Raw genomic sequence first — 23,703 nt, forward strand, 5'->3', positions numbered from 1 at the left:
TTGTTCTATTATAGGTCAGTCAGTGGGGCTTCAGTTGATAGACCCTTTTATGATTCATCATTTAGTCTCTGTTCATCACTCCTCTGCTCTCTGTGCATGTGCCATTCCACTCACACACTTACACGCACACGCACGCACGTACACACACAGACACACACACTCTCTTTCTCTCTGCCCCTATTTAGCTTACAGTCATGTATACTCACACAGGTCTGTGTGTCTGCAGAGAATGTGGAAGATTGTTGACAGTCCTGTTAAATCAGCAGGACTGTCAGGTCAGATAAAGAACAGCAATAATACTGTTCAGTGATGTGTGTATGAGTGTGTGTGGGTGCTCCCTGCAAAGCTGTTACAGGATAACCACTTTTTCATTTCTAAATCACAGCACATCACAAATGGCTGGAGAGAGAAAATTCCTGAAGTGTCATTTAAGTGGTGGGATCAAGGGCCTGACACACACACACACACACACACACACACACACACACACACACACACACACACACACACACACACACACACACACACACACACACACACACACACACACACACACACACACACACACACACACCCCTCCCTTAGCACCTCATACCGGTGCCTTCTCAACAGGTTACTGGGTTGCGATGATTGTTTCTGTGTGTGTTGTGTGCATATGTGTGTGTGAGTGAAATGCCTTACTGAGTCAGTGCTCAACACTGTATGCTAGTGCTGCCTGCTGGTCAGTAGAAGACACAGCTGTATTTATCAGTAAAGTCAACTGTGTGGACTGAAGCTTTGTGAGAAATGTCTAAAATGTAATAATATATATTTCAATACATAAATATGAAGTAATTTATAATAAGCAATCTGATTGTCAATTTAAATGTTTTCTTAAAACTATCTAAAATCAAACATTTTCGAAAATGATTCAGCGTCTGGCCACTAGATGGGGGCATTGTGCTACAATAGGTCTACACAGCAGTAGATCAGTTTTCAGAATGTAGTTTGGTCTCTTTAGCGGTCATACTGAAAGTAAAAGTAAAAGTTACAACACACGCCATTTTAGAGGGCACACAGTCCGATACTCCTGTTCCAATTGTTTGCAAAGATTGGTAAGTCAGACATTTAATGTTTTCTTCATATTTTAAAGTGTTATAGAAACACGTATTATCATGACTTTATTCCATGAAACAGTGTGCTGTATGTAACCACTGTGTTAGACGTACGGTGTTGGCCTATGTTATTATGTAACCTGTTCCATATTTGATTGTTCTGATAAAGTTCTGGTGAAAAATACCACTGAAATGTTGAATTTGTTTACCTAAAATACTGTATAAAGTGACTATGAATGACACAGTACATTTTGGCTGTATTCTGTAGTTTTCAGGAGAGTAAGGGGGTTTCAGTATTGGTCTCTCACTAGGCTTGAATTGTATGAGGAAACACATATTTCTACGGTGGTTACATGTAACACCACTTACAAATATCTCTAAATGGCAATGATATATCTGTAGAAGTAAAGAAATACAAATATATAGAATTCTTTAAATGTTTTATTTATTTTTTACATTAAGCAACCATCCAGCTTCCGCATAAAGCCTCTTCCTGTTTCACAATGGGTTCTCTTTTTCAGAGGTTGAAAACATGAACACGGGGCCTAGTTCACATCGCTACAGATGATTTAGGTTCCTCTTTAAACTAACTACACTTATAAAGGCTTTATATAACATACATAAAGTATTTAAGCATTACATAGATGATTCACAAGTCTGATCAGGCCCTACACCCAAACAAGGGCACTGCGTTCATCCACCTCTGGCCTGCTCGCCTCCCTACCACTGAGGAAGTACAGTTCCCGCGCAGCCCAGTCAAAACTGTTCGCTGCTCTGGCCCCCCAATGGTGGAACAAACTCCCTCACGACGCCAGGACAGTGGAGTCAATCACCACCTTCCGGAGACACCTGAAACCCCACCTCTTTAAGGAATACCTAGGATAGGATAAAGTAATCCTTCTCACCCCCCCTTAAAAGATTTAGATGCACTATTGTAAAGTGGCTGTTCCACTGGATGTCTTAAGGTGAACGCACCAATTTGTAAGTCGCTCTGGATAAGAGCGTCTGCTAAATGACTTAAATGTAATGTAAAATGTATCTATGAGCTTATGTCATACTCTTTAAAGGGTGAAATAATAATAGGGTTCGTTACCAAACGTGACATAACATTTTGTTGATAAAATGCAACTGTACTTTATAAAGGGTGACATAATGCATGATTACTAAGATTCAATGCTGTATGAAACTACTTATAGATGGTCTTATATTTTACTGTACAGTCATGGCAAAAAGTTGTGAGAATGACACAAATATTCATTTTCACAATGTCTGTTGCCTCAGTTTTGCAATTAATTGCAAAGTCCCTATTTGCCATGCAAATGAACTGAATCCTCCAAAACATTTCCACTGCATTTCAGCCCTGCCACAAAAGCACCAGCTGACATCATGTCAGTGATTCTCTCATTAACACAGGTGTGAGTGTTGACGAGGTCAAGGCTGGAGATCACTCTGTCATGCTGATTGAGTTTGAATAACAGACTGGAAGTTTCAAAAGGAGGGTGGTGCTTGGAATCATTGTTCTTCCTCTGTCAACCATGGTTACCTGCAAGGAAACACGTGCCGTCATCATTGCTTTGCACAAAAAGGGCTTCACAGGCAAGGATATTGCTGCCAGTAAGATTGCACCTAAATCAACCATTTATCGGATCATCAAGAACTTCAAGGAGAGCAGTTCAATTGTTGTGAAGAAGGCTTCAGGGCTCCCAAGAAAGTCCAGCAAGAGACAGGACCGTCTCCTAAAGTTGATTCAGCTGCAGGATCGGGGCACCACCAGTACAGAGCTTGCTCAGGAATGGCAGCAGGCAGGTGTGAGTGCATCTGCACGCACAGTGAGGCGAAGACTTTTGGAGGATGGCCTGGTGCCAAGAAGGTCAGCAAAGAAGCCACTTCTCTCCAGGAAAAACATCAGGGACACACTGATATTCTGCAAAAGGTACAGAGATTGCTGAGGACTGGGGTAAAGTCATTTTCTCTGATGAATCCCCTTTCAGATTGTTTGGGGCATCCGGAAAAAAGCTTATCCGGAGAAGACAAGGTGAGCGCTACCATCAGTCCTGTGTCATGCCAACAGTTAAGCATCCTCAGACCATTCATGTGTGGGGTTGCTTCTCAACCAAGGGCCATGAATAAAGAATGGTACCAACACATCCTCCGAGAGCAACTTCTCCCAACCATCCAGGAACAGTTTGGTGACGAACAATGCCTTTTCCAGCATGATGGAGCACCTTGCTTGATAACTAAGTGGCTCGGGGAACAAAATATCAATATTTTGGGTCCATGGCCAGGCAACTCCCCAGACCTTAATCCCATTGAGAACTTGTGGTCAATCCTCAAGAGGCGGGTGGACAAACAAAACCCACAAATTCTGACAAACTCCAAGCATTGATTATGCAAGAATGGGCTGCCATCAGTCAGGATGTGGCCCAGAAGTTAATTGACAGCGTGCCAGGGCGGATTGCAAAGGTCTTGAAAAAGAAGGGTCAACACTGCAAATATTGTCAGGGTTTACTAGGAGTGGTGGGTAGGAGCCAGGCGCAGCAAGCAGATGGTTCGGTGAAATGTAATGATTTATTCTCCAGCACAAACGGTCACGCCAAATACAGGGCGCATAACACAACCAACAGAGTAACAAAATAATCCGGCACAAACCTAAGCGGGCCTAACAGGTTTAAGTAGACAAAAATCAAGAAACACAAAAAGGAACAGGTGCAACTAATAAAACTAAACTAACAGAAAAGGAAAAAGGGACCGGCGACGACGACCGACAAGCACCGACCAAACAGGCAGGGGAGTCGTGACATCATGTAATTGTCAATAAAAGCCTTTTACACTTATGAAATGCTTCTAATTATACTTCAGTATTACATAGTAACATCTGACAAAAATATCTGAAGACACCGAAGCAGGAAACTTTGTGGAAATTAAAACTTGTGTCATTCTCAAAACGTTTGGCCACGACTGTATATATACACATAACTGTTTATGTTTACTGGCTAGGTTTTCTGAGTGAGATCTGTCTGAGCAGTCCAGAGTCTAAATCAGACATTAGACTGTATGGAGCCTGAGGGAGACCCTGGAGTCATGAGTAGGAGGTGAGTCAGAGAGAGGTGGAGTCTGAGGGAGACCCTGGAGTCATGAGTAGGAGGTGAGTCAGAGAGAGGTGGAGTCTGAGGGAGACCCTGGAGTCATGAGTAGGAGGTGAGTCAGAGAGAGGGGGAGTCTGAGGGAGACCCTGGAGTCATGAGTAGGAGGTGAGTCAGAGAGAGGTGGAGTCTGAGGGAGACCCTGGAGTCATGAGTAGGAGGTGAGTCAGAGAGAGGTGGAGTCTGAGGGAGACCCTGGAGTCATGAGTAGGAGGTGAGTCAGAGAGAGGTGGAGTCTGAGGGAGACCCTGGAGTCATGAGTAGGAGGTGAGTCAGAGAGAGGTGGAGTCTGAGGGAGACCCTGGAGTCATGAGTAGGAGGTGAGTCAGAGAGAGGTGGAGTCTGAGGGAGACCCTGGAGTCATGAGTAGGAGGTGAGTCAGAGAGAGGGGGAGTCTGAGGGAGACCCTGGAGTCATGAGTAGGAGGTGAGTCAGAGAGAGGTGGAGTCTGAGGGAGACCCTGGAGTCATGAGTAGGAGGTGAGTCAGAGAGAGGTGGAGTCTGAGGGAGACCCTGGAGTCATGAGTAGGAGGTGAGTCAGAGAGAGGTGGAGTCTGAGGGAGACCCTGGAGTCATGAGTAGGAGGTGAGTCAGAGAGAGGGGGAGTCTGAGGGAGACCCTGGAGTCATGAGTAGGAGGTGAGTAAGAGAGAGGTGGAGTCTGAGGGAGACCCTGGAGTCATGAGTAGGAGGTGAGTCAGAGAGAGGGGGAGTCTGAGGGAGACCCTGGAGTCATGAGTAGGAGGTGAGTCAGAGAGAGGGGGAGTCTGAGGGAGACCCTGGAGTCATGAGTAGGAGGTGAGTCAGAGAGAGGTGGAGTCTGAGGGAGACCCTGGAGTCATGAGTAGGAGGTGAGTCAGAGAGAGGGGGAGTCTGAGGGAGACCCTGGAGTCATGAGTAGGAGGTGAGTCAGAGAGAGGGGAGTCTGAGGGAGACCCTGGAGTCATGAGTAGGAGGTGAGTCAGAGAGAGGGGGAGCCTGAGGGAGACCCTGGAGTCATGAGTAGGAGGTGAGTCAGAGAGAGGTGGAGTCTGAGGGAGACCCTGGAGTCATGAGTAGGAGGTGAGTCAGAGAGAGGGGGAGTCTGAGGGAGACCCTGGAGTCATGAGTAGGAGGTGAGTCAGAGAGAGGGGGAGTCTGAGGGAGACCCTGGAGTCATGAGTAGGAGGTGAGTCAGAGAGAGGTGGAGTCTGAGGGAGACCCTGGAGTCATGAGTAGGAGGTGAGTCAGAGAGAGGGGGTCTGAGGGAGACCCTGGAGTCATGAGTAGGAGGTGAGTCAGAGAGAGGGGGAGTCTGAGGGAGACCCTGGAGTCATGAGTAGGAGGTGAGTCAGAGAGAGGTGGAGTCTGAGGGAGACCCTGGAGTCATGAGTAGGAGGTGAGTCAGAGAGAGAGGTGGAGTCTGAGGGAGACCCTGGAGTCATGAGTAGGAGGTGAGTCAGAGAGAGGTGGAGTCTGAGGGAGACCCTGGAGTCATGAGTAGGAGGTGAGTCAGAGAGAGGGGGAGTCTGAGGGAGACCCTGGAGTCATGAGTAGGAGGTGAGTCAGAGAGAGGTGGAGTCTGAGGGAGACCCTGGAGTCATGAGTAGGAGGTGAGTCAGAGAGAGGTGGAGTCTGAGGGAGACCCTGGAGTCATGAGTAGGAGGTGAGTCAGAGAGAGGGGGAGTCTGAGGGAGACCCTGGAGTCATGAGTAGGAGGTGAGTCAGAGAGAGGGGGAGTCTGAGGGAGACCCTGGAGTCATGAGTAGGAGGTGAGTCAGAGAGAGGGGGAGTCTGAGGGAGACCCTGGAGTCATGAGTAGGAGGTGAGTCAGAGAGAGGGGGAGTCTGAGGGAGACCCTGGAGTCATGAGTAGGAGGTGAGTCAGAGAGAGGGGGAGTCTGAGGGAGACCCTGGAGTCATGAGTAGGAGGTGAGTCAGAGAGAGGGGAGTCTGAGGGAGACCCTGGAGTCATGAGTAGGAGGTGAGTCAGAGAGAGGGGGAGTCTGAGGGAGACCCTGGAGTCATGAGTAGGAGGTGAGTCAGAGAGAGGGGGAGTCTGAGGGAGACCCTGGAGTCATGAGTAGGAGGTGAGTCAGAGAGAGGGGGAGTCTGAGGGAGACCCTGGAGTCATGAGTAGGAGGTGAGTCAGAGAGAGGTGGAGTCTGAGGGAGACCCTGGAGTCATGAGTAGGAGGTGAGTCAGAGAGAGGGGGAGTCTGAGGGAGACCCTGGAGTCATGAGTAGGAGGTGAGTCAGAGAGAGGGGGAGTCTGAGGGAGACCCTGGAGTCATGAGTAGGAGGTGAGTCAGAGAGAGGGGAGTCTGATGGAGACCCTGGAGTCATGAGTAGGAGGTGAGTCAGAGAGAGGGGGAGTCTGAGGGAGACCCTGGAGTCATGAGTAGGAGGTGAGTCAGAGAGAGGGGGAGTCTGAGGGAGACCCTGGAGTCATGAGTAGGAGGTGAGTCAGAGAGAGGGGGAGTCTGAGGGAGACCCTGGAGTCATGAGTAGGAGGTGAGTCAGAGAGAGGGGGAGTCTGAGGGAGACCCTGGAGTCATGAGTAGGAGGTGAGTCAGAGAGAGGGGGAGTCTGAGGGAGACCCTGGAGTCATGAGTAGGAGGTGAGTCAGAGAGAGGGGGAGTCTGATGGAGACCCTGGAGTCATGAGTAGGAGGTGAGTCAGAGAGAGGGGAGTCTGAGGGAGACCCTGGAGTCATGAGTAGGAGGTGAGTCAGAGAGAGGGGGAGTCTGAGGGAGACCCTGGAGTCATGAGTAGGAGGTGAGTCAGAGAGAGGGGAGTCTGAGGGAGACCCTGGAGTCATGAGTAGGAGGTGAGTCAGAGAGAGGGGGAGTCTGATGGAGACCCTGGAGTCATGAGTAGGAGGTGACTCAGAGAGAGGGGGAGTCTGAGGGAGACCCTGGAGTCATGAGTAGGAGGTGAGTCAGAGAGAGGGGGAGTCTGAGGGAGACCCTGGAGTCATGAGTAGGAGGTGAGTCAGAGAGAGGGGGAGCCTGAGGGAGACCCTGGAGTCATGAGTAGGAGGTGAGTCAGAGAGAGGGGGAGTCTGAGGGAGACCCTGGAGTCATGAGTAGGAGGTGAGTCAGAGAGAGGTGGAGCCTGAGGGAGACCCTGGAGTCATGAGTAGGAGGTGAGTCAGAGAGAGGGGGAGTCTGAGGGAGACCCTGGAGTCATGAGTAGGAGGTGAGTCAGAGAGAGGGGGAGTCTGAGGGAGACCCTGGAGTCATGAGTAGGAGGTGAGTCAGAGAGAGGGGGAGTCTGAGGGAGACCCTGGAGTCATGAGTAGGAGGTGAGTCAGAGAGAGGGGGAGTCTGAGGGAGACCCTGGAGTCATGAGTAGGAGGTGAGTCAGAGAGAGGGGGAGTCTGATGGAGACCCTGGAGTCATGAGTAGGAGGTGAGTCAGAGAGAGGGGGAGTCTGAGGGAGACCCTGGAGTCATGAGTAGGAGGTGAGTCAGAGAGAGGGGGAGTCTGAGGGAGACCCTGGAGTCATGAGTAGGAGGTGAGTCAGAGAGAGGTGGAGTCTGAGGGAGACCCTGGAGTCATGAGTAGGAGGTGAGTCAGAGAGAGGGGGAGTCTGAGGGAGACCCTGGAGTCATGAGTAGGAGGTGAGTCAGAGAGAGGGGGAGTCTGATGGAGACCCTGGAGTCATGAGTAGGAGGTGAGTCAGAGAGAGGGGAGTCTGAGGGAGACCCTGGAGTCATGAGTAGGAGGTGAGTCAGAGAGAGGGGGAGTCTGAGGGAGACCCTGGAGTCATGAGTAGGAGGTGAGTCAGAGAGAGGTGGAGTCTGAGGGAGACCCTGGAGTCATGAGTAGGAGGTGAGTCAGAGAGAGGGGGAGTTTGAGGTGGAAGGTGATCAGAATGGCTGTGTTTTTATTGCCGTTTACCTTGGCTTCTAAGTGGTTGAGTGGACCTTATCACATGCCAGGAAAATGCCCCCTAAACCATAACAGAGCCGCCATAACCCTCATTTACTCAAGTGTTTCCATTATTTTGGCAGTTTCCTGTATTTCACTGTTGATGAATGTGTTTAGTTTCATCTGCTTTCACTTTAAGACAACACAGAAGATGATGTGATGAAATCACGACAGATAACTATCATTTATATGAATTGCAGAGCCAAGCGGGAGAGAATGGAGTCTCCTGCTCCCAGCTGTCTCTCTATGAATAGTGCCAGGTCAATGGAGCAACCATATGGTTTTAAAAGAGAACCCTTGACCCCTGATTTGAGGTGAGTGTTGAAATTAGTAGCTTTAAAAAAAACAAAAAAACACTCTCTCTTTCTGTTTCTCTTTCTCTTTCTCTCTCTTTCTCAGTGCCAGTCTGCTGACTGAGGATCAGTTCAGATGTTCTGTGTGTTCAGAGGTGCTGAGGGACCCGGTCTCCATTCCCTGTGGACACAGTTACTGCAGGCAGTGCATCAGCACATACTGGGTCCAGCCCGGCCCCGCAGGAGACTATGTGTGTCTCCAGTGCAGTAATAGATCCAGAGACCGGCCAGTGCTCTGCACTAACACAGCCTTGGCCAGGTTGCTCCAGGGGCTCCAGCAGACAGGCTTCAGTCCTGCCCTCCCTGCTCTGGGCTATGCTGGGCCTGGGGACGTGGCCTGTGATATCTGCTCTGGACAGAAGCTCAGAGCGGTGAAGTCCTGTCTGACCTGCACTGTCTCCTACTGTGAGAGCCACGTCAGGCAGCACTATACTGTCCCAGCACTGCAGAGACACACCCTGGCTGATGTCACTGGAGACGGGGGACACAAAGGTCACCAAGGCAACACTGGACAGACAGAGAGGATCAAAGAGGTGCTGTCATTAACAATACACTATGTGAAATGACTAAAAACACTTATCTACAAGCACTTATGACACTATTAGAATGAGATGAACTGAACTGTGAATGTATTATATTACCTGAACTGTGTGTTTCATGTTTTCTCTTAAGGAGGAGACTATGGACACTGAGGAGGAGGAGAGGGAAGGTGTCTCTAAAAAGATGACAGAAGTTAAAGAGGAGGAAGAAGATTCTGATGAGGGACTTTCTGATCTGAAGAAGAACCCTAAAACTAAAACTCTTGTCTCTGAAGTGAAGAACATCTCTAAGTTCTTCTCAGACTTGCAGCAGGAGAACTCTAATCTTAAACATGTTGTTCGTGAACTCAGTAAAAAGAATGCTGTGTTAAAACAAGAGGCAACATTTGAGAAAGAACTGGTGGACATCAGAACTGCTGCTCTGAATAAGATCACAGCTCATCTCATCTCAGACCCACAGCAACAGAGAGAGGCTGAGTTTGTGAGAAGAAACCTGAAGAATATGACCATGGACTATGGTTAGTATGACAATAATGACTCCTTAAAGTGACGGTCTAGATTTGTTAAGGTAGTAGCAGGTTATTAGATAGTATTGTTAACAGGTTCTTATGAATGATAGTTCAACACTCATGGTGTTATGAATGGTTTCATAATGATGTATAAATGTCTTAAGTATACCCCATTCAAGTAAAGTGTTACCTTTTATATTTTAGATCTTGAAACAATCAGAAAATAATTTTGACAGTTAGACTCAACAGTCCTGTATGTTACTCTTCAGTTAGACTCAACAGTCCTGTATGTTACTCTTCAGTTAGACTCAACAGTCCTGTATGTTACTCTTCAGTTAGACTCAACAGTCCTGTATGTTACTCTTCAGTTAGACTCAACAGTCCTGTATGTTACTCTTCAGTTAGACTCAACAGTCCTGTATGTTACTCTTCAGTTAGACTCAACAGTCCTGTATGTTACTCTTCAATTAGACTCAACAGTCTTGTATGTTACTCTTCAGTTAGACTCAACAGTCCTGTATGTTACTCTTCAGTTAGACTCAACAGTCCTGTATGTTAACTCCATCTAGGGTGCCATCTAGGGTGCCTAATGAATACACTATTACAATAGTTTAGATGTCAGGCCATTCACAAAATTGCCATATGTCAGAGAATAATGTATTATACAGTGAAATGCGTTTTCCCAGATTTATGTTCTATCTCCACTGATATTTTCTAATTCTAATAAAGTGTGTGTTTCTCTCCACAGTGGATGTGACTCTTGATCCTGATACAGCACATCCCAAACTCATCCTGTCTGAAGACAGGAAACAAGTTAGATGTGGAGATGTATGGCAGGATCTCCCTGACAACCCAGAGAGGTTTGATATCTCTGTCTGTGTTGTGGGAAAGGAGAGTTTCTCCTCAGGGAGATTCTACTATGAGGTCCAGGTGACGGGGAAGACTGGCTGGTGTTTAGGAGTGGCCACGAAGTCCATCAACCTGAAGGGGACCATTTACCTGAATCCTGAGGATGGATACTGGACTGTGATGCTGAGGGATGGACAGTACTGGGCTGGCGCTGTCCCCACTGTCCCCATCTTTCTTAGAGAGGAGGTCCAGAAGGTGGGGGTGTTTGTGGATTATGAGGAAGGTCGGGTCTCCTTCTATAATGTGGAGGCCAGGTCTCACATCCACTCTTTTACCGGCTGTACCTTCACTGAGAAACTCTATCCATTCTTCAGCCCTGGTAATAATTACACAGGTCAAAACACAACCCCACTGGTCATCACTCCTGTAGATGTCACTGACTGACTGGTTTGTACCAAACATAGAAATACTGTTAACATAACTGATAATGTAATAGTGACCAAATAATGTAATAATTCATTGTAATGTAAAACATATTATATAAATCAGCAGATAATGTATTCACTTTTTACATTTATAATACAATAACTTTTCCTGATAATGTAATCATTCAATTACAGTTATTAATGCAGAACTAAGTTATTTTGTGGATAAGGTTAAATAAATGAAGTGTTAACATAGTAAACCCCAGTTTGCCAGTGACCAAACCATTCAGTGACCAAACCATTCAGTGACCAAACCATTCAGTGACCACTCGTGCTCTGTGGATGGGGGCATTGTCATCCTATGGGTCATAGCCATGGTAGCCAAAATAATGTCCCGCCCAGCATTTTTATACATGACCCTAAGCATGATGGGCTGTTAATTGCTTAATTAACTCAGGAACCTCACCTGTGTGGACGTACAGTACCTGCTTTCAATATTCTTTGTATCCCACATTTACTCAGGTGTTTCCATTATTTTGGCAGTTACCTGCAGTGCTTGACTTGGGCAGGAGTTCACCTGAGCTGAGTACCGGCACCTCAAATGTTCTACTTGAGCTCCTGTACCTCTTATAAAATATTAGCTCCAAAGTATTGTGGAGTTCCTGCACCTAAATATAAACAGTACCGGCACCAAAAAACCAGCACCTATTTCAGTCCAAGTCGAGGTTTTCTATGTCAATGTACAGCCACAAGATGGTGTTGTTTCCCTACAGTCCATTAAGTACAATAATGTACTTAATGCTTACCGGAGCAACATTGTAGTAATGTTGTTATGTAGCTTTGAGAATGCAGATGAGGATAACATTTCACATCCTCAAGTCAGCCTTCAATTAAAACCCTTATTGGAAGAGTGTTTTTCAAGCAAGATTTAAGAGATTGCCATTTGGTTTCTGCACACACACACCTAGAACCAGTTGGGTTCATGCTGGACTTAGCAGGCTGGGCTGTTAGCATCATTGATTAGCCACCTAGAGTTTTCTTATCTTAGAATCATCACAGCGCATCGATCTCCAGCCTCCAGAGAGAGATCAGACTTCACTCAGATAGACACTGTTAATGTGACTGAGGAACTACTGAGTAGAGGTGGATGGAAGCTGAGGGGAGGGTTACCTACTCAACCACCACATTCATAGTGTGCTGTCTAAAGGAGGATGTATTATATTGGAGGGAGAGGTCTGGTTTTGATGTTGATATTTACACTTGTAAACTGAATATGCCTTTCCTAATAAAGTTGTTTTGAATTTAATTGACTCTCATCTCAGAGGAGCCCTTCTATCTGCCTCTACCTGCCCTTTCTCTCCCTCCTCTCTCCTGCTTCCTCTCTCCTCCCTCTCTTCTTCTCCTTACTCTATACCTTCCTTCTCTCAGCCTATCCCCTCTCTTCCCTCCCTCCTTTCTCTAAAGACACTGTTGTTTACACAACTGTAGAGAGAGACATGAGAAAGCCACTGTTGTTAACACAACTGTAGAGAGACATGAGAAAGAAGCTTAGATTAGGAGATAATGACACTAATCAAACTGAAAGAAACTCAACTGCTCGATATTCTCTCATCAAATAATATAAACTCTCCAGTCGTGCATCATTCCACGTCAGTGTGTGGTTACAGAAGTATTTGGTGTCCAAGGAGGGGCTGTTTGTTACTGTTTCTTTTCTCTTCTGTAACACAGAACAGCTGCTCTTCTGTTAAATAGTTTTAGTCACTAGTTGTCACTAGATGGCCTGGCCATGCAGGAAGAACAGATGTGACATCAGACTTTTTGATGTACTTCAGCTAGTTGTTCTTTGTGAAGCGTTAGCTTTATAGTCCAGGGGTCAGCGGTTAGGATAAAAAGGTAAGAGTTGGACTCATAATTCAATCTTATTGGAGGAGAAGATCCATGGTCACTCCACTCAGATCTTCTTGTCCAATGTGTTTTGAGAAGGAGGTGAGCAGAGAGGATATGAGGAATCAAGTAAAAATGAATTGAGAAAGAGTCTTGGGGTTAGCTTATTTAAAAGGCCATTTGCTGTTAGATAGCATCATCGTCTGTTCCTTCAAGCACGTCTCCATAGTAACGACTCTCAGAACAGCTGAGCTCCGTCAGATAAACACTTCCAAATCCTGACAGCATTGGCTGACATCGCTGACCTGCCGGCCAGTCACGAGTGGGGCTTCTTATGATACACCCGATGGGAACGTTTTGATGTAGGAAAATGTCAGCAAATTAACCTGTGTATTTTCTGTTTAAATACATCACTTCACTTTAACAGGTTTTGCGTTTGATTTCCACTTCTTCACCTTTGTCACCTGGAGACCACAGTGAGGTTTGTTGTCTTTGTCACCTGGAGACCACAGTGAGGTTTGTTGTCTTTGTCACCTGGAGACCACAGTGAGGTTTGTTGTCTTTGGAGACCACAGTGAGGTTTGTTGTCTTTGTCACCTGGAGACCACAGTGAGGTTTGTTGTCTTTGAGACCACAGTCTTTGTCACCTGGAGACCACAGTGACTTTGTCACCTGGAGACCACAGTGAGGTTTGTTGTCTTTGTCACCTGGAGACCACAGTGAGGTTTGTTGTCTTTGTCACCTGGAGACCACAGTGAGGTTTGTTGTCTTTGTCACCTGGAGACCACAGTGAGGTTTGTTGTCTTTATCACCTGGAGACCACAGTGAGGTTTGTTGTCTTTGTCACCTGGAGACCACAGTGAGGTTTGTTGTCTTTATCACCTGGAGACCACAGTGAGGTTTGTTGTCTTTGTCACCTGGAGACCACAGTGAGGTTTGTTGTCTTTGTCACCTGGAGACCACAGTGAGGTTTGTTGTCTTTGTCACCTGGAGAACACAGTGAGGTTTGTTGTCTTTGTCACCTGGAGACCACAGTGAGGTTTGTTGTCTTTGTCACCTGGAGACCACAGTGAGGTTTGTTGTCTTTGTCACCTGGAGACCACAGTGAGGTTTGTTGTCTTTATCACCTGGAGATCACAGTGAGGTTTGTTGTCTTTATCACCTGGAGACCTCAGTGAGGTTTGTTGTCTTTGTCACCTGGAGACCACAGTGAGGTTGATTGTCTTTGTCACCTGGAGACCACAGTGAGGTTTGTTTTCTTTGTCACCTGGAGACCACAGTGAGGTTTGTTGTCTTTGTCTATGTGATTATATTTGTCTACATGATGTGACTGTCACTTCTTTGCCTGCGTGTGTGTACGTGCGTGTGCTTATACATTTGTGTGTGTGTGCAGTGTATGTCTGTTTGTGACGTTAATTGTCACCTCTCTGTGAATGGTCTGTCACCCCAGTATGGAACATTGTCATCTCCTATCAACATCAGGGAGAGGGGAGGAGGAGGAGGAGGAGGAATACAGGAGGGAGAGGGGAGGAGGAGGAGGAGGAATACAGGAGGGAGAGGGGAGGGGGAGGAGGAGGAATACAGGAGGGAGAGGGGAGGAGGAGGAGGAGGAGGAATACAGGAGGGAGAGGGGAGGAGGAGGAGGAATACAGGAGGGAGAGGGAGAGGGGAGGAGGAGGAGGAATACAGGAGGGAGAGGGGAGGAGGAGGAGGAGGAATACAGGAGGGAGAGGGGAGGAGGAGGAGGAATACAGGAGGGGGCGGGGAGGAGGAGGAGGAGGAATACAGGAGGGAGAGGGGAGGAGGGGGAATACAGGAGGGAGCAGGGAGGAGGAGGAATACAGGAGGGAGAGGGGAGGAGGAGGAGGAATACAGGAGGGAGAGGGGAGGAGGAGGAATACAGGAGGGAGAGGGGAGGAGGAGGAGGAATTACAGGAGGGAGAGGGGAGGAGGAGGAGGAGGAGGAATACAGGAGGGAGAGGGGAGGAGGAAGAGAAATACAGGAGGGAGAGGGGAGGAGGAGGAGGAATACAGAAGGGAGAGGGGAGCAGGAGGAGGAATTACGGGAGGAGAGGGGAGGAGGAGGAGGAATTACAGGAGGGAGAGGGGAGGAGGAGGAGGAGGAATACAGGAGGGAGAGGGGAGGAGGAGGAGGAATTACAGGAGGGAGAGGGGAGGAGGAGGAGGAGGAGGAATACAGGAGGGAGAGCGGAGGAGGAGGAGGAATACAGGAGGGTGAGGGGAGGAGGAGGAATTACAGGAGGGAGAGGGGAGGAGGAGGAAGAGGAATACAGGAGGGAGAGGGGAGGAGGAGGAATACAGAAGGGAGAGGGGAGGAGGAGGAGGAGGAATTACAGGAGGGAGAGGGGAGGAGGAGGAGGAGGAATACAGGAGGGAGAGGGGAGGAGGAGGAGGAGGAATACAGGTGGGAGAGGGGAGGAGGAGGAGGAGGAATACAGGAGGGTAAGGGGAGTTAGAGGGAGAAAGACACACTGCCTGGAAAAAGTATTCTCCTCCTTTCTGATGTTCTCTATTTTTGCTTATTTTTAATACTGAATGTTATCAGATCTTCAACCAAAACCTAATATTATAAATCAAATCAAATCAAATCAAATCAAATTTTATTTGTCACATACACATGGTTAGCAGATGTTAATGCGAGTGTAGCGAAATGCTTGTGCTTCTAGTTCCGACAATGCAGTGATAACCAACAAGTAATCTAACTAACAATTCCAAAACTACTGTCTTATACACAGTGTAAGGGGATAAGGAATATGTACATAAGGATATATGAATGAGTGATGGTACAGAGCAGCATACAGTAGATGGTATCGAGTACAGTATATACATATGAGATGAGTATGTAGACAAAGTAAACAAAGTGGCATAGTTAAAGTGGCTAGTGACATAAGAATGCAGTCGATGATCTAGAGTACAGTATATACATATGCATATGAGATGAATAATGTAGGGTAAGTAACATTATATAAGGTAGCATTGTTTAAAGTGGCTAGTGATATATTTACATCATTTCCCATTATTAAAGTGGCTGGAGTTGGGTCAGTGTCAATGACAGTGTGTTGGCAGCAGCCACTCAATGTTAGTGGTGGCTGTTTAACAGTCTGATGGCCTTGAGATAGAAGCTGTTTTTCAGTCTCTCGGTCCCAGCTTTGATGCACCTGTACTGACCTCGCCTTCTGGATGATAGCGGGGTGAACAGGCAGTGGTTCGGGTGGTTGATGTCCTTGATGATCTTTATGGCCTTCCTGTAACATCGGGTGGTGTAGGTGTCCTGGAGGGCAGGTAGTTTGCCCCCGGTGATGCGTTGTGCAGACCTCACTACCCTCTGGAGAGCCTTACGGTTGAGGGCGGAGCAGTTGCCGTACCAGGCGGTGATACAGCCCGCCAGGATGCTCTCGATTGTGCATCTGTAGAAGTTTGTGAGTGCTTTTGGTGACAAGCCGAATTTCTTCAGCCTCCTGAGGTTGAAGAGGCGCTGCTGCGCCTTCTTCACGACGCTGTCAGTGTGAGTGGACCAATTCAGTTTGTCTGTGATGTGTATGCCGAGGAACTTAAAACTTGCTACCCTCTCCACTACTGATCCATCGATGTGGATAGGGGGTGTTCCCTCTGCTGTTTCCTGAAGTCCACAATCATCTCCTTAGTTTTGTTGACGTTGAGTGTGAGGTTATTTTCCTGACACCACACTCCGAGGGCCCTCACCTCCTCCCTGTAGGCCGTCTCGTCGTTGTTGGTAATCAAGCCTACCACTGTTGTGTCGTCCGCAAACTTGATGATTGAGTTGGAGGCGTGCATGGCCACGCAGTCGTGGGTGAACAGGGAGTACAGGAGAGGGCTCAGAACGCACCCTTGTGGGGCCCCGTGTTGAGGATCAGCGGGGAGGAGATGTTGTTGCCTACCCTCACCACCTGGGGGCGGCCCGTCAGGAAGTCCAGAACCCAGTTGCACAGGGCGGGGTCGAGACCCAGGGTCTCGAGCTTGATGACGAGCTTGGAGGGTACTATGGTGTTGAATGCCGAGCTGTAGTCGATGAACAGCATTCTCACATAGGTATTCCTCTTGTCCAGGTGGGTTAGGGCAGTGTGCAGTGTGGTTGAGATTGCATCGTCTGTGGACCTATTTGGGCGGTAAGCAAATTGGAGTGGGTCTAGGGTGTCAGGTAGGGTGGAGGTGATATGGTCCTTGACTAGTCTCTCAAAGCACTTCATGATGACGGAAGTGAGTGCTACGGGCGGTAGTCGTTTAGCTCAGTTACCTTAGCTTTCTTGGGAACAGGAACAATGGTGGCCCTCTTGAAGCATGTGGGAACAGCAGACTGGTATAGGGATTGATTGAATATGTCCGTAAACACACCGGCCAGCTGGTCTGCGCATGCTCTGAGGGCGCGGCTGGGGATGCCGTCTGGGCCTGCAGCCTTGCGAGGGTTAACACGTTTAAATGTCTTACTCACCTCGGCTGCAGTGAAGGAGAGACCGCATGTTTTCGTTGCAGGCCGTGTCAGTGGCAATGTATTGTCCTCAAAGCGGGCAAAAAGTGATTTAGTCTGCCTGGGAGCAAGACATCCTGGTCCGTGACTGGGCTGGGTTTCTTCTTGTAGTCCGTGATTGACTGTAGACCCTGCCACATGCCTCTTGTGTCTGAGCCATTGAATTGAGATTCCACTTTGTCTCTGTACTGACGCTTAGCTTGTTTAATAGCCTTGCGGAGGGAATAGCTGCATTGTTTATATTCGGACATATTACCAGACACCTTGCCCTGATTAAAAGCAGTGGTTCGCTTTCAGTTTCACGCGAATGCTGCCATCAATCCACGGTTTCTGGTTTGGGAATGTTTTTATCGTTGCTATGGGAACGACATCTTCGACGCACGTTCTAATGAACTCGCACACCGAATCAGCGTATTCGTCAATATTTCCATCTGACGCAATACGAAACATGTCCCAGTCCACGTGATGGAAGCAGTCTTGGAGTGTGGAGTCAGCTTGGTCTGACCAGCGTTGGACAGACCTCAGCGTGGGAGCCTCTTGTTTTAGTTTCTGCCTGTAGGCAGGGATCAGCAAAATGGAGTCGTGGTCAGCTTTTCCGAAAGGGGGCGGGGCAGGGCCTTATATGCGTCGCGGAAGTTAGAGTAACAATGATCCAAGGTTTTACCACCCCTGGTTGCGCAATCGATATGCTGGTAAAATTTAGGGAGTCTTGTTTTCAGATTAGCTTTGTTAAAATCCCCAGCTACAATGAATGCAGCCTCCGGATAAATGGTTTCCAGTTTGCAAAGAGTTAAATAAAGTTCGTTCAGAGCCATCGATGTGTCTGCTTGGGGGGGGATATATACGGCTGTGATTATAATCGAGGAGAATTCTCTTGGAAGATAATGCGGTCTACATTTGATTGTGAGGAATTCTAGATCAGGTGAACAGAAGGATTTGAGTTCCTGTATGTTTCCTTCATCACACCATGTCTCGTTAGTCATGAGGCATACGCCCCCGCCACTCTTCTTACCAGAAAGATGTTTGTTTCTGTCGGCGCGATGCGTGGAGAAACCCGTTGGCTGCACCGCGTCGGATAGCGTCTTCCCAGTAAGCCATGTTTCTGTGAAGCAGAGAACGTTGCAGTCTCTGATGTCCCTCTGGAATGCTACCCTTGCTCGGATTTCGTCAACCTTGTTGTCAAGAGACTGGACATTGGCAAGAAGAATGCTGGGGAGTGGTGCGCAATGTGCCCTTTTTCGGAGTCTGACCAGAACACCGCCTCGTTTCCCTCTTTTTCGGAGTCGTTTCCTTGGGTCGCTGCATGCGATCCATTCCGTTGTCCTGTTTGTAAGGCATTCCGTTGTCCTGTTTGTAAGGCAGAACACCGGATCCGCGTCGCGGAAAACATATTCTTGGTCGTACTGATGGTGAGTTGGCGCTGATCTTATATTCAGTAGTTCTTCTCGACTGTATGTAATGAAACCTAAGATGACCTGGGGTACTAATGTAAGAAATAACACGTAAAAAAACAAAAAACTGCATAGTTTCCTAGGAACGCGAAGCGAGGCGGCCATCTCAGTCGGCGCCGGAAGTAGTAATTATATAATTAATATAAAGGGAACCTGCGTTTACAAATAACACAACATTTTTATACTTATTTTATTTATTTAATTTAACAAAGCAACACCCAATTCCCCCATGTGAAAAAATAATTGCCACCTTACACTCAATAACTGTTTTTCCCCCTTATACTCAATAACTGTTTTTTCCCCCTTACACTCAATAACTGTTTTTCCCCCTTACACTCAATAACTGTTTTTGCCACCTTACACTCAATAACTGTTTTTTCCCCCTTACACTCAATAACTGTTTTTCCCCCTTACACTCAATAACTGTTTTCCCCCCTTACACTCAATAACTGTTTCCCCCTCTTACACTCAATAACTGTTTTTCCCCCTTACACTCAATAACTGTTTTTCCCCCTTACACTCAATAACTGTTTTTGCCACCTTACACTCAATAACTGTTTTTCCCCCTGACACTCAATAACTGTTTTTGCCACCTTACACTCAATAACTGTTTTTCCCCCTTACACTCAATAACTGTTTTTGCCACCTTACACTCAATAACTGTTTTTCTCCCTTACACTCAATAACTGTTTTTGCCACCTTACACTCAATAACTGTTTTTCCCTCTTACACTCAATAATTGTTTTTGCCACCTTACACTCAATAACTGTTTTTCCCCCTTACACTCAATAACTGTTTTGCCCCCTTACACTCAATAACTGTTTTTCCCCCCTTACACTCAATAACTGGTGTTGCCACCTTTAGCTGCAATGACTGCAACCAAACGCTTCCTGTAGTTGTTGATCAGCCTCTCACATACCTGCGGAGGAATTCTGGCCCACTCACTCACACATGAAGAACTGCTTTAACAAGCAAGAACTGCCATTTCAAGTCCTGCCACAACATCTCAATTTGGATTAGGTCTAGACTTTGACTAGGCCATTCTAAAACTTCAAATGTGTTGCTTTTTACCATTTTCATGTAGACTTGATTGTGTGTTTTGGATCATTGTCTTGCTACATGACCCAGCTGTAGTTCAGTTTCAGCTCACAGACGGATGGCCTGACATTCTCCTGTGGAATTATCTGATACAGAGCAGAATTCATGGTTCTTTCTATTAAGGCAAGTCATCCAGGTCCTGAGGCAGCAAAGCATCCCCAAACCATCACACTACCACCACCATGCTTGACCGTTGGAATGAGGTTCTTACTGTGGAATGCAGTGTTTGGTTTTCACCAGGCATAATGGGACCAATGTCGTCCAAACAGTTGACTCAAGTTTGCCAAAAAGCACCTGTAAGCAACTGGATGATCATCAAGACTCGTGGCAGAATGTTCTATGGACAGATGTGTAACTGTTTGGACGACTTGGGTCCCATTATGCCTGGCGAAAACCAAACACTACGTTCCACAGTAAAGAACCATGAATTGTGCTCTGTATCAGAGAATTCTACAGGAGAATGTCAGGCCATCTGTCTCTGAGGTGAAGCTGAAGTGCAGCTGGGTCATGTAGCAAGACAATGATCCAAAACACACAATATACAGTCGTGGCCAAAAGTTTTGAGAATGACACAAATAATAATTTTCACAAAGTCTGCTGCCTCAGTTTGTATGATGGCAATTTGCATATACTCCAGAATGTTATGAAGAGTGATCAGATGAATTGCAATTAATTTCAAAGTCCCTCTTTGCCATGCAAATGAACTGAATCCTCAAAAAAACATTTCCACTGCATTTCAACCCTGCCACAAAAGGACTAGCTGACATCATGTCAGTGATTCGCTCGTTAACACAGGTGTGAGTGTTGATGAGGACAAGGATGGAGATCACTCTGTAATGCTGATTGAGTTCGAATAACAGACTGGAAGTTTCAAAAGGAGGGTGGTGCTTGGAATCATTGTTCTTCCTCTGTCAACCATGGTTACCTGCAAGGAAACACGTGCCGTCATCATTGCTTTGCAAAAAAAGGGCTTCACAGGCAAGGATATTGCTGTCGGTAAGATTGCACCTAAATCAACCATTTATCGGATCATCAAGAACTCCAAGGAGAGCTGTTTAATTATTGTGAAGAAGGCTTCAGGGCGCCCAAGAAAGTCCAGCAAGCACCAGAACCGTCTCCTAAAGTTGATTCAGCTGTGGGAGCTTGCTCAGGAATGGCAGCAGGCAGGTGTGAGTGCATCTGCACGCACAGTGAGGCAAAGACTTGGAGGATGTTCTGGTGTCAAGTACGGCAGCAAAGAAGCCACTTCTCTCCAGGAAAAACATCAGGGACAGACTGATATTCTGCAAAAGGTACAGGGATTGGACTGCTGAGGACTGGGGTAAAGTCATTTCTTTGATGAATCCCCTTTCCGATTGTTTGGGGCATCCGGAAAAAAGCTTGTCCGGAGAAGACAATGAGAGCGCTACCATCAGTCCTGTGTCATGCCAACAGTAAAGCATCCTGAGACCATTCATAAGTGGCGTTGCTTCTCAGCCAAGAGAGTGGGCTTACTCACAATTTTGCCTAAGAACACAGCCATGAAGAATGGGACAAACACATCCTCCGAGAGCAACTTCTCTCAACCATCCAGGAACAGTTTGGTGACGAACAATGCCTTTTCCAGCATGATGGAGCACCTTGCCATAAGCTAAAGTGATAACTAAGTTGCTCGGGGAACAAAATATCAATATTTTGTGTCTATGGCCAGGAAACTCCCCAGACCTTAATCCCATTGAGAACTTGTGGTCAATCCTCAAGAGGCGGGTGGACAAACAAAAACCCACAAATTCTGACAAACTCCAAGCATTGATTATGCAAGAATGGGCTGCCATCAGTCAGGATGTGGCCCAGAAGTTAATTGACAGCATGCCAGGGTGGATTGCAGAGGTCTTGAAAAAGTAGGGTCAACACTGCAAATATTGACTCTTTGCATCAACTTCATGTAATGGTCAATAAAAGCCTTTGACACTTATGAAATATTTGTAATTATACTTCAGTATTCCATAGTAACATCTGACAAAAATATCTAAAGACACTGAAGCAGCAAACTTTGTGGAAAGTTAATATTTGTGTCATTCTCAAAACTTTTGGCCATGACTGTAGTCTAAATTACATTTGTCTAAAAAGCAACCAATTTGAAGTTCTGTAATGTCAAAGTCCAAACCTAATCCCAATTGAGACGTTTTGGCAGGAATTGAAATAAGCACTTCATGCTTGAAAACCCACAAATGTTGCTGAGTTACAGCACTTCTGCTTGGAAGAGTGAGCCAGTTACAGCGACATGGGAGAATGATCAACAACCACAGGAAGCGTTTGGTTGCAGTCGTTGCAGCTAAAGGTGGTTTCTTTTTCACACGGGGGCATTGGATGTTGCATAACTTTGTTTATGAAATAAATGAAATAAGTATGTGATTGTTGTGTTATTTCTTCACTCAGGATCCCTTGATCTAATATCAGGTTTTGGTTGAAAATAACATTCAGTATCAGCTATATGCCAAAGTAGAGAAAATTTGAAAAGGGGGCAAATACTTTTTCACGACACTGGAGAGAGGAGGGGAGAGGAGGAGAGAGGAGAGAGAGGAGGAGAGAGGAGGAGAAAGAGAGGAGAGAGGAGAGAGAGGAGGAGAGAGGAGAGAGAGGAGGAGAGAGGATGAGAGAAGAGGAGAGAGAGAGGAGAGAGGAGGAGAGAGAGAGGAGAGAGGAGAGGTGGAGAGAGGAGGAGAGAGGAGGGGAGAGGAGGAGAGAGAGGAGGAAAGAGGAGGAGAGAGGAGGAGAAAGAGAGGAGAGAGGAGGAGAGAGAGCGGAGAGAGGAGGGGAGAGGAGGAGAGAGAGAGGAGAGAGGAGAGAGGAGGAGAGAGGAGGAGAGAGAGAGGAGAGAGAGAAGGAGAGGGAAGACAGGAGGGACAGGGGGCACAGAACAGCCAGGTTGTTCAAGATTGCTGTCAAAATTGGACGTCTATCCATGTCCTGAGGAGATCAGGAAATGCCTTCAGAACCTGCCACTAGGGGCAACAGGGAGCACTTTTACTTAATGTTTTAACCCTATCCAAAACCTTAACCTTTAGCTTAACCATTCAGAATGAGTCTCTAAACTTACACCTCTACTTCTAAATTTGATGTTTGGAGAAATGGAACGATACAGTGCAGCAGGAGCAGCAAAAACACTTTGAAATTTGACATTTGGAGAACGTGGATGAACATCTAACATCTGCAGTGAGACTGTGAGAGCTTGTTGGAACAGAGAGACAGAGACAGAGAGGAGAAGAGGACAGGAAGAAGGATAAGGGTAAAGAGGAGGGAGAGGGGCGTACAGTATACAGATGGAGAGACAGACAGAGGAAGATGAGGAGGAGTAGAAGATGAGGGGGAGAGGGGAAGACAGGAGAGAAAGAAGATAAGGAGAGAGATGTAAAAGGCAGAATGAGAGGAGGAGGAAGAGGAGGAGGGAAGAAAAAGAGGATGAAAGAAGAACTGTGCTATAAGAGAGAAATAGAGAGAGAAACAACATTTATAATAAAAAACAAAATGATTGCATTGAAATTGAGGTCATTCTCCACATCTCAATGTCAATAAAGTGAGCGTCAGTTCACTCCATATGGAATAAGACTTGACAGTATCATTGCATCTCTCAGATAGTGAATGTGATGTTGTGTTGTCCCTATTCCAACTCTACAGTCTACTGTATGAGATCAGAGATATGTTGGATAGATCAGGAGTAACTGCATTCTATTGGGGTTGGTTCTGAGTGTGTGTGTACAGTATGTGTGTCCGTGTATGCGTGTGTATGTGTGCGTGTGTCTGCGTGCGTGTGTGTGAGTGTATGTGTGAGCGTACAGATGTGCATGTGTGTGTGTGTTAGACGATATTAGGTTTCATCAGAGGGAAACACTGATTCAGCAGGAAGCCCAATCTTACTCCTTGGCTGAGTTCAGTTTTCATGTTTCCACAGCAGAAAAAG

At 46.8% G+C, this 23,703-nt stretch overlaps 1 protein-coding gene across 5 annotated transcripts; it reads left to right on the forward strand.

Moving 5' to 3' along the window:
• The first annotated feature begins 992 nt into the window (after positions 1-992).
• Positions 993-12,129, forward strand: LOC115120044 (E3 ubiquitin-protein ligase TRIM39-like). Of its 5 annotated transcripts, XM_065012147.1 has the most exons (6): positions 993-1,094; positions 4,092-4,186; positions 8,349-8,462; positions 8,548-9,034; positions 9,174-9,558; positions 10,298-12,129. In XM_065012147.1, exons 2-6 carry the CDS (start codon positions 4,149-4,151, stop codon positions 10,840-10,842), a joined length of 1,569 nt encoding a protein of 522 aa, XP_064868219.1. In that variant the 5' UTR covers positions 993-1,094; positions 4,092-4,148; the 3' UTR covers positions 10,843-12,129. The 5 variants fall into 5 exon arrangements, with proteins under 5 accessions (XP_064868219.1, XP_064868222.1, XP_064868220.1 ...); XM_065012150.1 differs by lacking the exon at positions 4,092-4,186 and having other exon boundaries at positions 1,012-1,094; XM_065012148.1 differs by lacking the exon at positions 993-1,094 and having other exon boundaries at positions 2,032-4,186.
• Positions 12,130-23,703: the final 11,574 nt, after the last annotated feature.

This window comes from Oncorhynchus nerka, linkage group LG27 (genome assembly GCF_034236695.1).
Source record: "Oncorhynchus nerka isolate Pitt River linkage group LG27, Oner_Uvic_2.0, whole genome shotgun sequence".
Taxonomy (NCBI): Eukaryota; Metazoa; Chordata; class Actinopteri; order Salmoniformes; family Salmonidae; genus Oncorhynchus; species Oncorhynchus nerka.